This window comes from Abramis brama, assembly GCF_963993115.1.
Source record: "Abramis brama genome assembly, chromosome: 17".
In the NCBI taxonomy this organism is placed as follows: domain Eukaryota; kingdom Metazoa; phylum Chordata; class Actinopteri; order Cypriniformes; family Leuciscidae; genus Abramis; species Abramis brama.
The window spans coordinates 22,028,007-22,051,678 of NC_139979.1; the positions used below are offsets into that span (position 1 = coordinate 22,028,007).

The 23,672-nt window shown below is 37.6% G+C and overlaps 1 protein-coding gene across 3 annotated transcripts; it reads left to right on the top strand.

Moving 5' to 3' along the window:
• Window positions 1–239: 239 nt before the first annotated feature.
• Window positions 240–23,072, top strand: rxrbb (retinoid x receptor, beta b). 3 transcript variants are annotated; one of them, XM_084088338.1, is made up of 11 exons: window positions 240–388; window positions 1,392–1,589; window positions 1,704–1,854; window positions 6,564–6,743; window positions 10,965–11,116; window positions 14,480–14,609; window positions 14,964–15,096; window positions 15,176–15,217; window positions 15,341–15,432; window positions 20,781–20,886; window positions 22,785–23,072. In XM_084088338.1, exons 2-11 carry the CDS (start codon window positions 1,443–1,445, stop codon window positions 22,921–22,923), a joined length of 1,272 nt encoding a protein of 423 aa, XP_083944464.1. In that variant the 5' UTR covers window positions 240–388; window positions 1,392–1,442; the 3' UTR covers window positions 22,924–23,072. The 3 variants fall into 3 exon arrangements, with proteins under 3 accessions (XP_083944464.1, XP_083944463.1, XP_083944465.1); XM_084088337.1 differs by having other exon boundaries at window positions 246–388; window positions 1,389–1,589; XM_084088339.1 differs by having other exon boundaries at window positions 260–388; window positions 1,389–1,589; window positions 1,707–1,854.
• The last annotated feature ends 600 nt before the right edge of the window (window positions 23,073–23,672 follow it).

Here is a 23,672-nt window from a genome sequence, read left to right on the forward strand (position 1 = left end):
CAGAAGTTGAGAAATTTTTATAAAATATCTAGGTATAGCCTACTGTGTCAAGTGTTTTTTTTTTTTATTATTATTTTTTTTTTATATATATATATCCCTAAATAACAATATTTATGTGATTCCAAATAAGTGTTCAGACTAAGTATCACATTTAAAAACCAAAAGAACATGTAGTTCTCAGCGTGTATATTTATTTAATTATTTGTTTATTTATTTATTTGCTTGCATATATTTCTTATGTGAACAGACTCTCGGTGTCCACTAGGAGGCTTGACTTAGAAGGTATTTGTCTGGATGCAAACATTTATAGCTTAAACTGTAAAATATAGATAAAACGATGCTTTAAAGGACACAAATCGTTGCTGTTGGAGGATTCGGGGTTTCTTAGGTGAGAATGAGTACATATGCTCATATAAACTCTGCAAACTTATGTAAAAATGACGGAAAAACAAACAAACACTTGGACGGGCTAGGCTAAGCTAACACAGGGGCTTGTCGTATTATTTCGCCTCGCCATTTGTGTTGTAGCATACAAGGGTTTGTATGCTGCACAAAATGATAATTATTTGTAAACAGTGTCATTTATCCGTTTTGAACAGGGTATTAAGAATGATAAGGGTGGACCAAATGGTTTTCTTTTAATCATAAACAGCCCGTTAGCCGTTGTTAGCTGCGCTCACTCAGTGCTGCGTGCTACATAATAAATTATCCAAATGCTGTCAGGAGCATCAAAATAACGCCCATTATCGTGTTAAAATGGGCATATGACAATTTTTGTTCGCTCTTAGCCATACAATATCAATTATAAAAGGAGCTGGCAGACAATTAGCGCTGATAGTGTCAGTTTTGGTGGGGGTGATTATAAGGAACAGATTTAGGCTGCATCCCAAAACCTAGTGAGCTGCCTACCTATACAGCATTTTGGGAGATATGGGCGTGTTCAAAATTTTGAATCTAGTGAGCTACCTACATAGACTGCATTGTAGGGCATCATATAACGTTACTGATAGTATAACGTTCGAACTCGCCCATTATTGTCCAATATGCTGTCTAGCTATGCAGCTTCTAAGTTTATTGAGACACAGCCTTAGACATTGGCCTAATCTGCAGCAGGATTAATAGAGCAGCAAACAGCAGACAAAACGCCCTAGTTTCTATCCTAAAGTACACATCGTAAAATGTTTTCCATATTTTCGGAGATATTCAATAGGAAACACATTTGAAATGGTAGATATTGTGATTATGGCACCAGCTTTGCTTTCTTTTTCCATTCATTGAAATTACCATCTTGGGACTTTAATGACATATCCAGGAATATGACAGAACTCTTCCATCACATTCAGTGTATCTTGTCTTTAAAGTCTATTGTTGTTAATCTCTTCTTTCAGTAGATTATCAAAGATCAACAGTGTCCTCTCTGTTGGCCAGTCTAGTGTGCATCTATGAACACCTTACCGCCCTCCACTTCTGCCGTCAGTAGCCCTGTCAGCTCCATAGATTCGCCACTGTCAGCCGTCAGCTCGTCCATTGGCTCTCCCGGCATTCCCGGCACCCCATCCGTCGGCTATGGACCCATGTCCAACTCTCAAGTGAGCCACACATTCAAGTTCTTCTCCATATGATAAAAGTACTGTATTGCTAGTCTTTTATTGTGTTCCTGATGACTTTGGTCTAATCATCACTTCTTGTTTATGTATCTTTAGCAGATAAACTCCTCAATGTCTGTGTCTGGGTTACATGCTGTCAGCAGCTCTGATGATGTGAAACCCCCCTTTGGCTTGAAATCTGTCAGTGGCTCTGGGCCAATGCTATCCCAGAAACGGATGTGCGCCATTTGTGGGGACCGCTCCTCTGGTATGTACTAGAATGTAGAGCTTTCAGATTGCCTTTTTATTAGGGATGCACCAAAATCCTTTTTTTTAACCAACATTTTCATTTAGCCGAAAACCCAAACCATTTGAACTTGGTTTGCTTGTTATGGTAAAGTTCTTCAGCAACAAGCTGTTTCTCGATATTTCAGCTAAACATATTTTACATATTGATATTCTAGCATTATTTTTGTCATGATTTTGATCTGATATCAATTAATTGGTTATATAGGTACAGTACATAGTAGTATAGTACACAGTCTCTTCTCTTCTCTGACGACGTGTTTACAGGTTTGAGGGCAGGACAACCTGTCGCTCACATTAGATCACAGCAATAGCAAACCTTAACCATCCAATGATCCAATCAGTTCCCAATGGACAAAATCAAGTCCCGCCCTTTTTTTTCTTGTTCAAGAAGCTGTTTCACTCGTCACAATAGGAAAGAAAAGACTATTGCAAATTCCGTTTCATGCCACTTTAAATTCAGTTGCTATTTTAGTTTTAGATATAATAGTCAACACTCATTCAAACTTGAGTTTTATCAAACATTTATGGTACAGAGCTGTTGAATGATGAACCTGATTGGTTGACAAACGTTCTAAGGCAGTGGTTCTCAACCTGCGGCCCACGATATGCCGACCACATTTAAAAAATAAATTCCAGTTTTACAATTTATTTTTGTTTTAAAATTAAATTAAAATGGTTTAAACAAATACAAGTTTGAACTATAATGTTTGTTTTTTTTGTCATATCAAATAATTTTGGTGATCATATATTATTTTCAGACATGCGGAGACCTACTATGTACTGAACCAATGCAGTTAACACTCACAAGTGCGCGCTTTGGCTGAATTCCAATAGTGTCAGTAGCCATTAAAAAAAAAATATATATATATATGGATCAAAATGGACAAATGTGTTATTAGAGGAGAACAACTAAAGGAAAGAATACATACAAACAAGAAGAGTTGTAGCATTAGAAGCGAAGGAAGGAGAGTAACTTTACTGGAAAAGTGGAAGAATCAGTTTTCTGTCAATGACCGGGATGGGCGGCCTGTTTACACTGTAGTAAAGTACTTGGCATATGCAAAACCTACAATGTCAAAAGACATGGGAATTCGATGTGTTTGTTTGATATACTTGCATTTTAAATCAATAAAAATAACAGCATCGGCACACTCGCGGCTGAAATGCGGCCACGTCGTTATACCTTATGTGCCACAAGAAAACACTGCCTCTTCTGTGTGTGCAACATCTAGGTATAATAATAATATAATAATATTATCTGCTAATACCACAACATTAAATCTGATTCGTTTGCGTCATATGTAAATGATATGCGGCCCGTGAGACTTGAACTTGGACCATAGTGGAAAAAAAGGTTGAGAACCACTGTTCTAAGGTGTGCAATTATTTTCCACTAAACGTACAGCTAAAGTAGTTCCTGGCTGGTCTTGACCGCTTTACAGTTCCATATCACTTTGTCAAATGATTCCAGTGATTTCAAGGTCCTTATAGCCTACGGCAGCAAAAGAACCAAAACCCACAAGGACATTGATCAAGCAAATAGATATGAAGAAAAAAAAAAAAAAACTGACAAACTATTTATCTGTTTTCACCACAAAATTACATTTAATTATCTATGGAAAGCACATTCTCTTTCTCCTTCTCTCATTCACAAACACATACATGCAGTACAGATTCACACACTTGCACACAAACAGAAACATATGCGTGCACAGAAACTTCTTGTCAGCACTGCCCCACAACTTCATCAGTAAAATAATTTTGCAAATGAAAAGCTACTTGACAGTTCTCAGTTACAAGGTAGCAACGTCGCTGTTCTTGAAACAGTTTTGGGAAGAGATGTCTAAGAAATTAGTTCTGTACACACAGTAGCATTTTAAGGACAAACTCTGACAAATGTCTTGAAATAAAACATTTGAACAATGTCTTGAGGCGGGGTGACCATAATATAACCGCAATAATTGACTGGGCTATTTAATTATCAGAAAAATAATGCTTCACGTCGTGGCCGCAATACCACCTCAGGTGTGCATCATTTTTCTAATAATTCAATAGCCTATCGTTAATTATTCCTTACTTAAATTGCACATTAGGCAGTTTTTTTATTATTAAAGGAATAGTTCCCACAAAAATGAAAATTATCCCTCCTTCAAGCCATTCTAGGTGTATATTACTATTTTCTTTCAGCCGAACACAATAGTGCTCGAGATTTTGAAGCTCCAAAAAGCGCATCTATCCACCTTAAAAGTAATCCATATGACTCCAGTGGGTTAATGCCTTCTGAAGTGAAGCGATGCGTTTTTGTAAAAAAAAGAAAAAAATATTTAAAACTTTACCTGGCTTCTGGCAACGGCTGTACTTGCGTTCACAAGAGAGTTACGTGGTTTTGATGAGATGCATCTATTCTCACAAGGGCTGGGCGATATGGCCAAAAAAATAAATGGATAAAAATGTTCATATCTATCGATAATTATCAAATCTTTATTTCAAGTTTAAAGGCAGATTTTTGCTCCTAAGTGAAAGTTGTAGCAACCAGACCGTTAATTGTGGTTTTAAACTTCTCTTTATTGTCAGAACATGATAAACATTTCACATTTTTTAATTCTTTACACTTTTCCAGTAACTTTTCCTCAACAAAATAAATGTCTTAATAGAAAAATGTATTTCTTAGTTTCTGCATGTTCTAACAGGTGATATTATTATATAAATCGTTAAACAGGTTTGTGTTGCCTGACTTTGATTACGTGTATCTTCAGCACAGTTTGCAGTGCAGGCTGCAATAATAATATTGCCTGTTTTTGTCTATTAGAAATGCACATTTGACAGCAGCTTGAGTTGACAGTAGTAGTAGCTTAAGTTCGGATGCAGATATATATTTGTTCATTAACAAAAACAGTAACATCTGAAAAAATTGTAACAACCTCATTTTTATATTTTAAAATTTAAGATTTAAAGGGTTAGTTCACCCAAAAATGAAAATTCTGTCAGTAATTACTCACCCTCATGTTGTTCCAACCCTGTAAGACTTTTGTTCATCTTCGGAACACAAATTAAGATATTTTTGATTAAATCTGAGAGCTGGATCACTTCTCCATAGGCTTCTATGGGATCGAAACTTGCTGGCCCAGAAAAGTTTGTAAAGACATAATTAAAATAGTCCAAGTGACTACAGTGGCTCAACCATAAGTTTATCAAGCGACGAGAATACTTTTTGTGCGCAAAAATAACAACTTTATTCAACTATTCATTTTCTTCTGTGTGGGCCTGAGTGAATTCACATAGTGTAATAGTGCTTCTGTGTTGTACGTCACCACGTAGGCTCACGCATCGCACACATGACCAGCGTCGGCCAATATTGAGCCTACGTGGTGATGTACAACACAGAAGTAACAGTTACACGACGTGAATACATTTTTGGGTGAACTAACCCTTTAAATGGTAAAATGTGAGTTTTATTAAAATTAACCATTGGTCATCCATAGTGATCATGATTAGCACAGGTAAGCACCTCAAAACCATGGTAAAATGTAACAATATGGTTTATATAGTATTTATATGAAAAACTGAAGCACAAATGCTATAGCTTAATCTAAAAAATACTGTAATTATATTTCATTACTCCTTTTAATACATTTAATACATGTTTATATTAGTATTATAATAAAATCAATATGTGTATCCCACTGCATCCCATCATCCCGTTTCATCCCTACATGTTTTGTTCAATGATTTCAGCCCTCCAAAACCATTTTAGGAAATCTGGAAATTATTTTTTCGGTTGGTGAGATTTTGGTGTGTCATGTACTCTGGTCCGACACAGGATCATTAATACTAACTGAGAGTATTACAGCCTCACCCCGAGGGCGGCTCTATAGTCTTCCAACACTATCACTGTCTCCGCGGTGGTCTTTTGACTGTAGAATCTTTAGTACTTCTATTCCTCAGCTGCGCAGCAAATATCTGACACTACTCCCAGGTTGCTCTTTGTAGAAATTAAGTTTTATTCACGGCCGGGAGATCATTGGCCACAACAACTAAGTGAGTCTTCTGAATAGAAAGATACATGTACATTTAAATCATACAGTTGAGTAAAAATCAATGTCAAGTCTTCTTCACTGTAATTTGTTCTGGTGATTGGTTTGTAATGATCTAAGCTAGGGCTGCACGATTTGGGGAAAATGTCATATTGCGATTATTGAGGTCGATATTGCGATTTGGGCTGGGACAATACACTTATCTCCCGATTCAATATTATCACGATACTTGGGTGCCGATACGATATGTATTGCGTTTTTTTTTTTTTTAAGAATTGCGATTCAAGTATTGCAAATTATTTTTTTATTATTTTTTTTTTTAAACACTAGACCAATATATTTATTGATGGTTAAACCACACAACATTTTTGCAGTCATTTTTCTTGAAAAGTTTTCTTGAAAATGGTATAAAAGTTTTTTAAACCATATGAAACTAAAATAAATACAAAGAGTACATTACTAAGAATTTGTAACATGTTTTCTACTAAATGTTGGATGATATTGCTGTGAACTTTCTTTTTTGTCATTGACTCTTAAGCATCCTTGGACAGAGGATGTTGTTTACAGTGAATGTTTTAAAAAATGACGTTTCATTGCATCTCAGAGGTAATGTGAACATGGTTTGTGTGTGCAGGGAAGCATTATGGTGTGTACAGCTGTGAAGGCTGTAAGGGTTTCTTCAAGCGCACAGTCAGGAAGGACCTGAGCTACACCTGCAGGGACAACAAGGAGTGTCTGGTCGATAAACGTCAGCGCAATCGCTGCCAGTACTGCCGCTATCAGAAGTGCCTGGCCATGGGAATGAAAAGAGAGGGTGGGTACCTGTCAGTCTTCCACTTAAGACATGTCTCCTGTATTGTGAACTAATACATCAGCTGTCTGTTTAGTAATATTTAGGTACTAGAAATGGAGAATGGATGAGGTGAAACGTAGTAGTGTTTGAATAGGTTTTATGGTGGATCAGCATTATGTGATGGAAATTCTGCATTGTTTTCTTTTGAGAAGGTGGTGTCAGTTATAGCACATTAGGAGAAGCACAATGATCATCTGAAGCAAAGTGACAGTGATGGATTGATTGGATTTAGTAAAACAATGTAGGAACAAATGGCCTATTAGTCCACAGCCCCTGACAGATGATGAAAAGTATGTCGTATGTGGGTGGGAAACAACCAGCAGGACAAAAACTAGGGTTGGGAACTGAGAACTAGTTGTGATTTTCATGACATTAACTTCCATTAATGGTTCATATCTGCATTCAATGCCTTACTCACTGAATCCTTTGTGTGGTTCACAAATTATTCAGTGAGCTGAGAACTATTGCCATATTATGTGTTCTCAAGGTTCATGAACTGACAGTTTTTTTTAGATGTGTAATAACAAAAAAGACAAAAAAATAAAAAATAAAATATGCTATCAAAAAGTAGTGGTCAACTATTAGGGTTTTTTAATAGCTGATTCCGATATCATAAAGAACAAGGTTACAGATTAATGTTTAGGATAACATACAATTTAATTTTATAAATAGTACCCATGCACAATAATACTGCAATAAATGTAATATTTATTTTATATAATGGACACTTTTTGACATTTTCAGGGTTCTTAGACGTGGAAGTTGCCATAGCACAAACTTCTATTGTGGTTCCAATAACAAAAGACAAAAAATAAAAAAGTTTATTACAGCAGTCAGAAGAGAGAAAGATGTCATATGCCATCACTTCCTCAGCCATTGTATTAGTGTTAATTATTATTTTTTATTTACTGCCAAAGTATTATAACACAAAGTATAGTGTTATTGTCATGGTGGGTTGCAGGAAGGCAGACGACGAAGAAGAAGATTAGTTCCAGTACAAAGTTTTAATGACAATCCAGAAGACAAACAGGCTGAGCAACACACACTTACACATAACGGTGATCGGTGAGAGAATGAATGTGAGGGACCAACTTATATACCAAACACAAATGAGGATGATTAATAGAACCCAGCTGACACATATAAACTAATAATGAGGAGTGGGAAAACTGAACAAAGGAACACATGATAATGAAACTAACAGAACATAATGGTGACATATCGCCTGGTGAAGGGCCGGTGAGAGGCAGACAACACAAAAGGATGGTGATGGTAGGACGACGATCCCCTGGCGACGACAATGATGGTTGGCCGATGGCACAGACTCAGAGCTCCCCAGTGCCGACATCCCATGGCGGAGTCAAAGGAGGGAGGAGCCAGTGTTAAAGAGATGGTGTTAAGGTGGCTGACGGCATCTGGGGGGCGACCGACGGAGACAGAGCCAGTGGGTACACTGGCGCAGAACGAGGGTCGAGGGAGCTGAGCGACATCGTTGGTGCAGGAGACCCAGGCAATGCCGCTGCGACGAGCATCGTAGGTGGAGCCAGAGAACCCGAGGGCTGGGGCGATGACGGTGTGGGCGAGGACAGAAGCGATGTCGATGGGAGGAAGGAGCCTGCTGCAGCCGAAGGGGTGGAGGGAGGGAGTGCAGCGGATGGCCTGTAAGTCCGTGGCGGAAGTTGTGTGACGACTAACCAAGGCAGAGCCGGTGGGACGAGGGAATCTGGAGGAGCCACTAGACTGAGGGTCTCTGGTGGAGCCAAAGGTGGGAGGAGCCAAGACGGAGCCGACAGGCCGAGATGGCGCGAAGGGATCAGAGGCTGGAGGCAGAGCCGAAGGTACCATCCTGGATAGGTGCTGCTGGTGGTTGTTCGACGTCATTGCAGGCAATCCCCAGAGACGGCGCAGGGCTGCAAGCATCCGGCAGCAATGGGACTGGAGGACTGGCAGAGCTCTGTGATGGTGGCGATGAAACAAGACTTGAGATGATAAAGGTAATCATTACACAGTTCATACAGGATAGAGCAAAAAATAATTCCCAGTTCTCTTTGGATAATACAGATGAATTAGATATCGGGTGGGATAGGGTGGGAGTTGACAAGTCCCCATCGAAAGTCTATCAGCCAGTCCTTCATCTCAGTTCCCTAGGCCGCTTGTGTCTCGGGCTCACACCCCTGGTCAGATCCACGCTGGGGCACTGCTTCCAGGGCGATGGTAAGCTCTGTCCTTTTCTCCTCGGACTCTGGCTTACTCATCACGGCGGGTGGTTCCACTCTGTCTGCGGGGGGCCCACGTGACTTCTCCGCGGTCGATGGTGGTGAAACAGGCTCTGGGTCTGGCTGTGCTCTGAATTGGGGCGTGACGCTCTCCAACTCAGTCCGGTGGTGTCTGGTAGGTTGATGATGTGGAAGTTCGCCCTGATCCAGAACAGGTTCTTTAAGGTCAAACTTAGCCCGTTCGTCCATATTGGGCGGTCCGATCATCTGTCACGGTGGGTTGCAATAAGGCAGACAAAGAAAAAGATTAGTTCCAATACAAAGTTTTAATGACAATCCAGAAGACAAACAGGCTGAGCAACACATAACGGTGATCGGACAGAGAATGAATGTGAGGGACCAACTTGCATACCAAACACACAATGAGGATGATTAATAGAACCCAGCTGACACAAATGAACTAATAATGAGGAGTGGGAAAATTGAACAAAGGAACACATGATAATGAAACTAACAGAACATAATGGTGACAGTTATAAATGTTTATGTTAAAAAAAAGTTAATTAAATAAATAAAAAAATGAAAAATGTACTAAGTATGCGATGCTGTGGAAACACGTTATCACAGTCTGTGGAAAGGGTCCATATTTGCTTAAATAATAAATTAAATAAAAAAAATTAATTATTGATATGTAAAATGGATGAATTTGTCACTTTTTAAGTCAAAAATTAGAAATGGCCTGTGATGGTGATTTTTATAGAAAATCAATAATTAGTTATTTATTATTGTCATAAATGACAGAACGCAAGTCTGGTCTTGAAGCTTGGTCTTGACTTTTGTAAGTGATCATTTGGTTCGTACTTAGTTATTTAGATGTCACTTTGATCCAAGCGACTTGTGTCAGGTTCTGAATACACAATATTTTCGTCTGTTATGATAGTCAGTGTCCGATGATGTGATTTTAGAATTTCTTGTTGTGTCATGGACTACACGTTGATACACATCTTTCTGTCGGGATGTCCTGAAGCGTCGCAGACACGGCATCGGTTGTCATTCAATATGACACACTATACAAGATAAAACGATCGATTCTTGCGTCCCGACGCTCATTGTCATTTACGAATCACCATGACACTCTATGTCAAAAGAATCGTGCTAAAATTGGGCTGATATCCTGTAGTCTGAACCCGGCATTAAAGTACACTTAGTACAGGGACAGTCCACCTACAGCAATCTGCCATTAAAGCCCCTTTCACACAGAGATTCTGGAAAGGTTCATTCACACTGCCAGTGATTTTCCCAGAATCTGTGAGTGCGTTCACACACATCCCGTAAAGATCCCGTAAAGACATGTGACGTCAGGATGTGTTGTAGAAAGACAAGTCTAATTTTCCGCTACGGCTCTTTCCATTGTAGTCGTGCACTTGGTGGATTTTTTTACGTAGCGTCTTAAGTTTACTAATGATCTGCGCTTTCGATCTCGAGAAACCACGCTTGAGCATTTTTTTCCGGATTCGGTCGTACACAAACGCATCGCGTACCGTTCCAAAAAGCCGGCGAACGATCTCAGCTTCAGCGCGGATAGTAAGGAGCTCCCTGATCTCTGCTTCATTCTATTTTGCAGACATTTTTTTCGTTCTTTCTTTGTTGATGACGAACACAAACTTTGTTTGTGTACGGCATTGGTCCTGGCTTTTGTTCACACAGGACGCGTTCCGGGACTGATCCCGGAAAGGCTACTAGGTCCCCATCCCGGCATCAATCCCGGGACGTGTTTGCGTTCAAACACTGTGTGAAAGGGGCTTAAGTGTCTTGCTTAGGGACACAATGGTTGTTTTTGAATTGCATCTTTCGGTTTTCTAGGCCAGAACTTGAACCACTAGCCAACACCACTCAGTGGTGTGGTACTGATGGCCTGGCTGATTCCTTAACATTTATGAGTATCTTATCTTTTGTTCTGCCCCAGCTGTTCAGGATGAGCGTCAGAAGAACAAGGAGCGGGATGGAGACTATGAATTCAGCAGTGCAGCCAATGAGGAGATGCCTGTGGAGAAGATCCTGGAGGCCGAGACAGCTGTAGAGCACAGAACAAACCTGCACTCTGATGCCACTGGTTCAGTGAGTGTATTTACATGCCACTGATAGCTGTGTATTATGCTATTTGTTTGGAAAGTCTACAAAACATATAACATAACTAAAGAACCTGGCACCTTTCCAGGAGAAATGGGAAATAAGCACTTTGTTGAAGGGTGCAGATGTACTTATATTAGCCAAATAGTATAATTTGTATCAATAGTATGTCAAAAAAGTAATATCTATTTTGAATAGTTTTTTTAAAGTTGATTCCAGATCTGCATGATTAATTGTTAAAAGATCGGAAACTCATTCCTAAATGACAGAAATTCGTCTGTCTATTAAACCTTTGACAAAATCACACCTCAACATTCCAATCTGCGGTGGCGCTGCCGCTGACCCAGAGAAAGCAGTTGTCATGTATAGGTATGAAACACCATCACAAACAGTCTTTTCAACCACACAGTATCATTATTTCTGTCTTACAAATATTATCACAGAAGTACTGGGATAAAAGTTTATAGTTCAGATATAAACTTGTCTACGAAAGGGATCAATATAGAGTTAATCGCCTTTTGAAAGTAACTTGACACTTCAAATAACGATTGTGTCGATTGCATCATTACATGACTAGGTGGCGACAAGTGACTTAATAAATGTATTTGTCATTGAATCATTTGTTCAAGAGATTGGTTCAAAAACGCTGATTCATCCAGTAATGTAACAAGTTAAGTCTTTATGAGTGAGCCATTGAATCATCATTCAAACTGTTTTTTAAAAATAATTCATTCAGATTAATAAAAAAAATTATAGAGACTGCAGCAGTTAACCTTTTGTCAGAACCTCTAGTAAATTATTAAATTACGTTATTTTGTTTAGTTGTCTGTTCAGAATCATGGAAGAGTCATGATCTCTGTTTGAAGCAAAAAAATCTTGATTCTCAATTTATCCAGAATCGTGCAGCTCCAGTCGATACTGCCTTGAACAACACTGATAAAGGGCATAATTGCATTAGTTTCTGAACGGTTCTGTTCAATTTATATAATCATTTAAAAATGTTATACAATGTTTAGTTATTATAACACAGCATAACACCAATTGAATTAACTAATTAATCAATTAAAGAAAGATGATAATAATTATAATAAAAAAATTAAATGTAATATAATTTAATTTTAAGTAATATAAATTAATAATATAAATACAAATTAAAAACAAGTTTAAAAAAAACAAAAAACTTTTTTTTATCCAGTGTAGCCAGCAATTTTCATTCAAATTTTCATTTCATTGAAAAGTCTCTGTGTATTTATTTTTCAGGGCAACATAAACATCATATTTGAATTCAGCTGTGTTTGATGATTCAGTGTTGAAAGCTTTTAGTGTTTCTTTTGCGCTTGCCCCCATTGTTTCATTGAGCATGTTTAGATGCACATTCTTAAACGATTATTTAATAAGCCGACAATGCGCATGTACCTGTGTTCTGCCGACTTCTTCTGCCAATTCAAGTGTGCTTACATGTGTGCATAGTCTTACTATGGAAAACAGGAAAGTATCCTTACTGCAAATTTAAGGACATCCAGTCAGAGTGAGTGTTTCACGGTGGGTGGAATAATATTATATACTCTGACTCTTTCCTGACCCCAAAAAATGTAAAATCGTCTTCTCATCTCGTGCAGCCGAAGTAGAAGTGGAACAGTCAAAATGCTACATTCGCAGAAACTGCAAGAGGAGAGAATAGGGGTCTGTACATGTTTCCCATTGACATTTTGGAACATATTGTTTTTTTGGGAGGGTTTTTTGTGCTTAATTTAACAGCACAACCTATATAACAAATGGAATACTCTTGAGTCCGATTCCTCGTTATTTTGAATGGAAGAAATGCGCTAAAAATGTCAGATTCATGAACGAGCTGATTCCTTCCAATGGACCTAAGTGAATTGGTTCACAAATTACACTGAACGATTCCTTTGTGAATCAGACTGATCCGATTACAGTGGTTCTCGAGTCAGCAACTCACTGATTCAGTGATCCGGTTAAAATAAGCCAAGAACTGGAATATGGTCAGAGCTTGAACATGTGCGCTATGGATGCTGTAAAAAGTAAGTTACTAATGCCTAATTTTAGTATTGATTATTGTAAATGAAATCACATTTAGGTCATGACTGTCAGTTATTTGTGAAGTGAATTTGCTGTAAAGGGCGAGTTGTTTAAAGCCATTGAAATGCTTGTCTGCATTTTTGTGACACCATCTGTATGGCAATTTTTGGTAAAATAACAAAAATTAATGTTCATGCATCTTTCCTGCTGCTATAGCTGTTCCAAATGATATAAAACTAGTAAATCTGCATACTGTTCATCTTAAAATGTGAACATATTTTGCCCCATGTGAAGTCTGTACATTGTATTGTATTTGTAGCCACATATTTAGCTACACATATTTAGTTTTTCTCTTTAAAAAAAAAAAATACTAGGCCTATATGAATTCACACTTGAATTATCAGTAATTTAAATTTATATTTTAATATATTGAAGTTTAATAAGTAGTACAGCATAGTTCATCGATCAGTACTTTTTACTTTTAATATACTTAAGTATATTAAAAATTAAGTACTTTTGTACTTTTACTCAAGTAAAATTGAAAATGAAAAATGCTTTTAATTGGAGTTATATATTAGGGTGTCTATACTTTTAGTCAAGTACTTGATTTGTGTACTTAGTCCACCACTACATTTTGACATCACTACTGGGGAATAACCTGATTTTCTTTGTAAAATCTTGTAAAGGTGGTTTACTTTCTGGGTTACTGTAAACCCGTACAATGGGTTATTTCAGTAAGATGATTTTTGGGAGCTATCAGCTTATTGGTGTTCATGTAAACATGCTCAGTGTCAGCCGTCACCTCGAAATGGAAGATGCAGAAGCTGGTAAAAAGGTTTCAGAAATATATTTGCAAAGTTATGCCAAGCATTGATTGTTGTCAGTTGGGTTGCTGGGTGAAAAATCCCTTATTTAAAGCTGTTTAAATGCTGGTTTTCCCAGAACTGGTTTAGAGATTAATATCTGACTCCTAAAATGTCTTTGAATTCTCAGTGTTTGGAGTTGAATATCCCCACACAGACAGATTGACAGCAGAGGTGTAAAGTCCAGGGGTCAGAAAGTAAAAGTCCTGCCATATGTTTGGCAGTTGATTTCACTGATAAGTTCCATCTCCTGGCTGAAAAACTGTGCTGATTAGCAAATCCAGGTGATTGGAACAAAATACTGAGGAGGACTTTTACTTTCTGAACCTGGACTTTACACCTCTGATTGACAGGAATGAAGCCCTCAAGATGTTTATCAGTTCACAAATTCCCTTTATGTTGTCCATTTGCTCTAACTCTCTCCTCCACTGACTTCTCTGTTCTCCAGTCCAATGATCCAGTCACTAACATCTGCCAGGCTGCAGACAAACAGCTGTTCACTCTGGTGGAGTGGGCCAAGAGAATCCCTCACTTCTCTGAGCTGCCCCTGGATGACCAAGTCATTCTGCTCAGGGCTGGTACGAGCGTCAGACATTCTCACACTCATTTTGAGTTGCAGCTAATATCTGAAATATTAATATATATAAAAAATTACTCAGTATTCTGAAGAGAAATATAGGATGTTTACACAGGACGGATAGATGGAGAATAGCTAAAGGGAATAGATCCAAGGATTTAATAGTTACGCATGTTTGTCTTAAAATGCAACACTCATGGCACAAGACACTAAAAACAGCAAGATGCAATGCACTGACAAAGAAAAAAGGAGTGGATGAAAAAATAGAGCGCTTGGATGTGTTATGTTAAGGGCATACATATATAAATGTACATGGAAAGTGTTTTACTATATGTATGTGATATTTTTATAACAGGATGGAATGAGCTCTTGATCGCTGCTTTCTCTCACCGCTCCATCAGTGTGAAGGATGAGATTCTGTTGGCCACAGGTCTACATGTGCCCAGAGACAGCACTCACAACCTGGGAGTGGAGGCCTTTTTTGACAGGTCACACTGAACTCTATGTTTTACATCTGTTTAATTATATAGTATTTCTATTGGTTTAATGTTCAAAATGTCTGTGCAGGGAGAGTGCACACAGTGCAGAGGTGGGAGCCTTATTCGACAGGTAATGCCTAACATCTTCTTCACCTATATTTATCTAATGTCTGTGGTACCAGTAATTCTGCCTTTCAGGTGATTTAGACCACTCACTGTATGGTTATTTTTCTCATTTCTTACACATCTGCAGGGTGCTGACTGAGTTGGTCTGTAAGATGCGTGATATGCAAATGGACAAAACTGAACTTGGCTGTCTGCGTGCCATAGTTCTGTTTAACCCAGGTATGCATTTTTTTTGTAGATTTTTTTCTTCCTCTAGAATCTATTTAAAGGAAAATGTCAATAACAGTTCCATGGATGATATATTTCAGAATTTGTCTTATTTCTTTATTTTGTTACTTTATATTGATTGATTGTAAAAAAAAAAAATTAAAGGGATAGTTTATAGTCATCATTTACTCACCTTTTTGTTGTTCTAAACCTGTTTGACTTTTTTCTTCTGTGGAACACAAAAGAAGATATTTAAAAAAAAAAATGTCTCCAATGTTTTTTTGATTATTATTATATATATATTTTTTGTCCGTACAGTCAGTGTGGTCCAATGTTATTTTGGACACCAGTGACTTTCATTGTATTGACAAAAAAGGTTAAAGGGATACTTCACCTCTGGAAAGATGAATGTGTATTTAAAATAGGTCATTTATGTAGAAGAAATGTGAAGACATTTTTGAATTTGGAGCTTTCTAGACTGAGAAAAGCCAGAAAATGTATTTTTAGCTTATGTGGATGAAAGACAACAACTCCCAGAATGCACATGCTTCGCTGCCCTAGGAGGCCACTCCCAAGCCACGCCTACCGGTAAGAGAGCGCAGTTGAAAACAACAAGATTAGGCTACTAGTCTCCGTGACGAGTTTGCCCAGGATTTCGAGATCGCCCAAAATGTCCGGGATTCGGCTTTTGCGTTCTACAGTCGCCATTCATTATGTTTACTGTGGCGAGAAGGACGAGGCTGACGGCCGCGGGAGAACGGCGCGAGGCCGGTGCCGTCATTACTGAGACGCGCCGGTCTCGTATCTCTCAAGGAGGAGCGGGAATTTTCTTAGCAATGTTAAAACGCACATCAACCGATCACTTGTTTAGCGTTCATGTAAACACTACATTTAGATTCACCAATCGGAATGAATTCAGTTAGATTGAAACAAAAGGTGTGCATGTAAACAATGAATGGCGACCGCAGAAAGCAAAAGCCGAATCCCGGATCCCGAATCTTGGATGATCTCGACGGCCGGACATGTCCGGGAAAAAGAGAATGGTAACCCCTACTACTCAGCTTTCTCCTACTACTCAGCTTTCTCCTACTACTCGGCTTTCTCCACAGAACAAGAGCCTGCTAGTTTAGCTTCCAAAGAAAGACGGGTGACACTGTGTGCATTCTGTGTGTGAGATCCCACCCTCTATGGGCGGGTTGAAAACATGCGGGACAGCCTCTCCTACTGGCTGTAGTCTTTAGCCTCTGGCCAGAAAATCCTCCGATGACGCAAAATGACGATTTTTGCGTCATCGGAGGATTTTTTCCAGACAAAAAATACATAAATCTCTCGTCTCAGGGGGATATGAGGGTGAAAAGCACGGTAATTCGAAAATACTACAGGTTTTCTACTAATACAAAGCTTAATGCTAAATCCTGAAGTATCCCTTTAAACATTCTTCAAAATAAATGTACATTCTTCTAAATATCAAAACATCTGGTTTGGAATAACATGAGGAAGAGTAAACCGAGCCGGAATTTTTTCATTTTTAGATGAATTATATCTTTAATTACCTGAAAACATGTAAAGTCATGTAAATTCCTTAAACTATGTTCTTTTATCAGGTTAAGGTCATAAGCCATTTAAAGGTGAAGTATGTAGTTTCCAGGGATTAAAGTTCTCCGTCGCTACGACGGATTTCCGTTAATTGCAGCAAGTCTATGACGGATTTCCGTCAATTGCAGGGTTCCAGTCTGTCCTTAATGTCTTAAATTCACTTTTCATAATTTTAAGGCCGTAATAGGCTTTCATTTCTCAAATAGTGTAATAAATGTCTTAATTTTAGTTTGAATAGGTCTTAAATTAAGGAAAGACGAGGTGTATTCACCCTGCTGAGGGGGATGTGATCAAAGCCTGGAGTGGAGCAAAAGCACGTTCCTCTCTCCACTCTAAGCATTCTGTAATCACTTCGCTGATGATCCACTCCGGGTTTTCAGTTACCGCTCACGGAAAGTGCATGTCAGGCTACAGCTGAGCGTTGAGGTAGAATATTTCAGTTACCATGGACACACTTATTATAATGCAGGTAGGACTGGGCGATATATCGATATAAAAAATATATCGATATATTTTTTAAATGCGATATGGAATTAGACCATATCGCATATATCGATATAGTTCAAATTTGCGCTGTGATCCTTGCTCCCCTCTCCTCCGCTCCTCCTTTTCCACTCTGCGTGCGTGTTTAGAGCGTTATGTTATGAGAGGCGAATCATGACTACTTCAGAAAACCCAGCACAATAGGAACTACCATAAGTGACATAAGTGTACGCTGAAATAAAGTTTTTTCACCTCAGAAAAACGGACTTTCTTGTCCTGTCAGCCGTTATCCTGTTCTCGTAGCGAACACTCTTCAATTGCACGCGCAAATGCAGCGGCGCGCGCTGTGTATCGCCTCACTGTATATAAAGTGCAAAATAAACTACGAGCATGCAACGCCGTTACGTTGTAAATTACACGAAATAAAAGTAATGCAGGGATGATTTTCATTCTATTCACTAGGAGCAGTTTCCATGTTTCATTAACAGTTATTGTTAATATTGTGTAATCACCATGATAACTGTCGTTTCCAAATTAACCCCAAAATGCCACTATTTTTTTTATTTTTTATTATTGTTATTTTTTATATTTTTAAATGACTGCAGTGGCTCATACCAACATTGTATTAACAAAAACTAGTTTGGGACTGCTATTTAATAGCTTTAGCATAGGCCTAATGTTTATTTATTAGTACTAGTCTACTATTAGTCATATTCTTACAATTTATGTTATGTAAAGGGGAAAAGTACTTGTGTGTGTTAACAAATTTTGTGTAAACGTGTTATAATTTGACTATATATACACACATATTATACACGTGTGTATATATATATATATATATATATATATATATATACACACAGACGCACTCTACCGGTCAAAAGTTTTAGATTTTTAATGTTTTTAAAAGAAATATCTTCTGCTCACCAAGGCTGCATTTATTTGATTAAAAATACAAACAAAAATTGTAATATTGTGAAATATTATTCCAATTTAAAACAGCTGTTTTCTATGTGAATATATAGTTAAGTGTAATTTATTCCTGTGATCAAAGATGAATTTTCAACATCATTACTCCGGTCTTCAGTGTCACATGATCCTTCAGAAATCATTCTAATATGCTGATTTTATGCTAAAAAAAACATTCATTATTATTTTCAATGTTGAAAACAGTTTTTTACATTTTTATTTCATGATGCTATGATGAATAGAAAGTTCAAAAGAACAGCATTAATCTGAAATGGAAAGCTTTTGTAACATTAAACACTACCCTTCAAAAGTTTAGGGTCAGTAAGAATTTTTATTTTATTTTTGGGGGAAAGAAATAAAATAAATCAATACTTTTTTTCATCAAGGATGAGTTAAACTGATCAAAAGTTACAGTAAAGACATTTATAATGTTAGAAAATATTATATTTTAAATAAATGCTGTTCTTTTGAACTTTCTATTCATCAAAGAATTTTGAAAGAAAATTGTACACAACTGTTTTCAACATTGATAATAATAATGAATGTTTTTTTAGCATCAAATCATCATATTAGAATGATTTCTGAAGGATCATGTGACACTGAAGTAATGATGTTGAAAATTCAGCTTTCATCTGAGGAATAAATTACATTTTAAAATATATTAAAATAGAAAACAGACATTTTAAATTATCATAATATTTCACAATATTACTGTTTTTTTATTGTTTTTTTATCAAATAAATACAGCTTTGGTGAGCAGAAGAGACTTCTTTTAAAAACATAAAAAATCGTACCAATCTAAAACTTTTGACCAGTAGTGTATATATATACACATATACGTGTATATGTATGTGTATGTATATGTATGTGTGTATATATATATATATATATATATATATATATATATATATATATATATATATACACACACACACACACACACACACACACACACACACACACACACACACACAGTATATGTATGTATATATAGGTGTAAAAAATAAATGGAGATGGGCTTGGCTTAGCGAAATGGGGGGAGAATGGCAAGCCTTTTAGTTCGTGGACTAAAAAAATCAAACAGCCAGGTACGTGTCTCTGCACAGTATGTCACAGGAGACTTCAATATGGCAATAATGGCAAAAAAGTGCAAGCTCGCCATCAATCAGAAGCTAGTCACAATGCTGCCGTTCGTGCTCTACAGTACACATGCTCCCTACCTGGTTTTCATAGATTAAAATAGCTTTTAAAATACGCCTACTGGCAATATTAAAGTGGTTTAAAATGTCTTCCCTTAAAACGCTATTGGTCGCGACTATTTAAAAAGTTAAAGGAATATGACTTGGCCTAAAAACACATTTCAGTCAGAAGAATTTTTTTCACTTTAATCCCTGAGTTTCTGCGACACTAGTGACACCTAGCAGAATTACAAATACAAAGCAGATGTTGCCATCGTCACGCCTCCCTCAAGTCAAACATCACAGCACAGCCCATACGGGTGTTTGTGAAGGCATGTCTCAACAGGTAAAAGTTGGCTACTTTCAATAAAATAGCCAACAAATTAGGAATACTTTTAGCTGTGATGCTATGTGTCATGAGTAAGCAATTGAGTAGACCAACACTTTGTAGAGCGAATGTGTGTGTTTCGCTTTTTATAAACCCATCCAACGTATCTGCAATGGACGAATTTTTAACATGATGTGCCATAACTATTTGAGGCTGTCTACACTTGACACATCAAAGTAAACATTATAAACTGGTTAATTTGTTTTTCTGAACGGGTGCATGATGATGCTGTATGGTATTCCATTGTGTCCAGCGCGTAGCATTGCAATGCCCCATTTGCTTTGACGTGTTCATGACCTGTTTAATTTTTTAAGGTCTAAATGCAGTGAATTTTGACTTGCACTTCTGTACCTGAAAGTAAAAACAAATTTCCAATGTAACACGTCAGCCATGGTCCCACACCAGCTAAACGCCCTCAGCCTCTGCTACAGTAGCCACGCCCCAAACTCTTGCTATAGGTTGAGCTGATGAAACAGATGGACAGATCTGAGCGGACTGCTCTCAATGTTGATATGGTGCCTGGAACGCTCAATGTGTACAATTTTGGGGGAGATATAACAACAAATCTTACATACTTCACCTTTAAGCAAAACCTGATTGGCAGATCTAGATTTTACTCTGAACTGACTGTGCTTGTCAACACCTTGACTGGCATTTTGGCAGAATATATATATTGTGCATGCCTTTGACATCAAAACTGGAGAAAAACCCTAAAGTGTATGCTGAATATTTCCAATATTTCTTAGATGCCAAAGGTCTGACCAGCAGCAGTGAGGTGGAGCTTCTCAGAGAGAAAGTATACGCGTCCCTGGAGTCCTATTGCAAGCAGAAGTATCCAGATCAGCAGGGGAGGTGAGTGTTCTGTACTGACATGGGGCGAATTCACCAATAGCCTACGCAGTATTTCATCACCAAAACAGAGTTTTTATTCTCTAGACCAGTGGTTCTCAACCGGTGGGGCGCCCCCCCGGGGGGGGGGCGCGAGTAGGCTACAGGATGGGAGGGGAAAAAAAAATTAAAAAAAAATTTGCAATTTTTTTTTATCACTAAACTACTGTCATAAAAAGTTATAGTTTTGTATATACATTACTCCTAAATAAAAATTAAAATGTGTTTGGACTGATTTAAAAAAAAAAGTTTTGAACAAATTTGATTGGTTTGTCGATACTGAGCGCAAATGCAGGTGATAAGCGGTTTTATTAAGCAAGTCATTGAATCTTTGACTCAACCGATTCGTTCAAAACACTGAATCATTCAAAACACGATTGAGATGCGCTATGCTGTGATCTTTGTTTGGATTCATCGGATCTATTTTCGCTGCTAAAATAGACCAAAACAGTCATTATTTCGTCTAAAATGTAAGTGACTTAATATTATTAACTTGTTTGTTGAACTGTCATATGAAATCAGTGTCACATTTTCAATCGTGATGGTAAATTAAGTGATGGTCAATTGTCAGCTCTCTTGGTCGTCAGGTCGTGTGATGTAGCCTATGTTGCTGAACTGTATTCAAATGTTATAAATATAAAAACACCACATCTTGAAATTTAACTTCAGTATGTCAATTTAGTTTATTTGTGTGTGCTGCGCTCATAGACTTTAGAAAACGGCGCTCATTTGTTTGATTTCTCCTCGAGAAGCTGCGCAAGCCTCAAAAGTTTAAGGTCCTTGCACCCTGACTGAGTCCGAAACTGTCGTATTCGTTTTTTCATATTCGTCATTTGGTGGCTCTCAATTGTCAAAAACACCCCTCAAAATATTTGCGACGGATGCGAAAAATGCAGAAAATCAAACCATCCGAATTAATTTTTATGACGGACGGAAGTTTCAGAGGCTGCAAACGTATAAAACGTGAGGTCGTATTTAGTTTTAGATATAAAAAATGAATAATCTAGTCAGAATATAGGCTACAGTTAAAGCTTTCCTTTAGTTTTTGTGAAATGCTCACACGCACGCACGCAGCCACGCACACACAAACATGTTTAAATACATTTATGTTGTTAATAAATAAATAACAATAAATTGTTGTAACAGCAATATCTCCAAGTTTTGTTTTTCACTGTAAAAATGTCATGATTTGCCAATGCAAAGAGAGTACCGCCACCTTTTCCCCCCACTTCAAGCACTGATTATAACACAAACAAATCATCCTCCTGGCGACTTTTTTTTTTTTTTTTTTTTTTTTTTGTCAAAAGCGACAAATCCAGCGACTTTTAATGGTGTCTGTGACGTCGCCTTGAAGATTCTCCTTCCTTTCGCGTCGACATATTTGTGTGAGGCAGGATTCTCAAAAATGACTACATTCAAAATACTATTAGGCCTAGTAATAATAACAATAATAAAGCATAAATTGGCGGGTGGGTCACTGGGGCCCCAACTGCAATGAACCAGCTTTTGGGGGGCCCAGCTTGCAAAAGGTTGAGAACCCCTGGTCTAGACACTTCCAATCCAGTTTAAGCAGGTGCTGATGCTCTGAAAAATCACATTTATATTGTGCATACAAATAAATTATGCTATTGGGCACCTTTGCCCACCTTTTCACTGACCCTCATAACTAAACGGGTGTTGTGCCTTTTAAACTAGTACATGTAAATTACCTCTTTTATGATTGACTGATCTTTTTTCTATGTGAAATCCACAAGCGTAGTTCACACTGTCATTCATAAAAGTCATGAACATATGTTACCGTGTTCCTGGTTGTTAGAGTATGGCAGACGCCCCCAAAAATCTGCCCACTTGCTTACTCACAGGTTTGCCAAGCTTCTCCTCCGGCTTCCTGCGTTGCGTTCCATTGGCCTTAAGTGTCTGGAGCACCTTTTCTTCTTTAAACTGATTGGAGACACCCCCATTGACACTTTCCTAATGGAGATGCTGGAGTCGCCCCACTAGCTGCGGCAGAGGAAGATTGGGAGACAGGGTTTTTCTACCCTAGGTCCTGGAGATAACTGTGACTGCACTTTTTCTTCCCAGGGGAATTACAGCGATTGGTCAGCCTCTGGTCTGGGGGTATTTCTTTCATTTATGTCTTTTTTTTTTTCTCTCTTGACTGTTTCTTAAGTGCACCATAGAGTCTAGAGACCCAAAACTTGCCATGAAAAATTATTGGTGCTACATTTCAACAGTAAGCTAATTATATATATATATATATATATATATATATATACATATACATATATATATATATATATATATATATATATATATATATATATATATATATATATATATATATATATATATATACATACACATTATATATAAAACAAGTTTAAAACTCAATGTTTTTAAGTATGGAAGCTCCAGTTACCTGACTGGTTTAGATAAGTGGGGTTTACATTTTGATAGAACCATTTGAGGCTTTTAAAACACTGTGGATGATAAGCTTTAATCATATGTAAGTGTGCTTCACCATCTCTTAAGTTTGGGTGCTTTCTTCCTGTACGGATAATTTATTTTGCCCCTACCTGTAAGGACTGGTCAAGTGGGCGAATAGATGAATTAATTAATTCGGTATTATAGATTTTAATTGATATTTACTTTGCTAGCGTGAGAAATCTGGCAAAGAAATCTATATGCAATGAAGCTTGAATTGATGCAAAACAGAAAAGTCTAGATGTTTAATCTCCAAATAAAAAAAA

Excerpts from the sequence above, each read along its gene's own strand:
- rxrbb (XM_084088338.1), top strand. The coding sequence starts at position 1,443 with ATGAACACCTTACCGCCCTCCACTTCTGCCGTCAGTAGCCCTGTCAGC. Across the intron at positions 11,117-14,479 it reads ACTCTGATGCCACTGGTTCA|TCCAATGATCCAGTCACTAA; the intron begins GTGAGTGTATTT and ends TCTGTTCTCCAG. Across the intron at positions 15,218-15,340 it reads GTGGGAGCCTTATTCGACAG|GGTGCTGACTGAGTTGGTCT; the intron begins GTAATGCCTAAC and ends ACACATCTGCAG.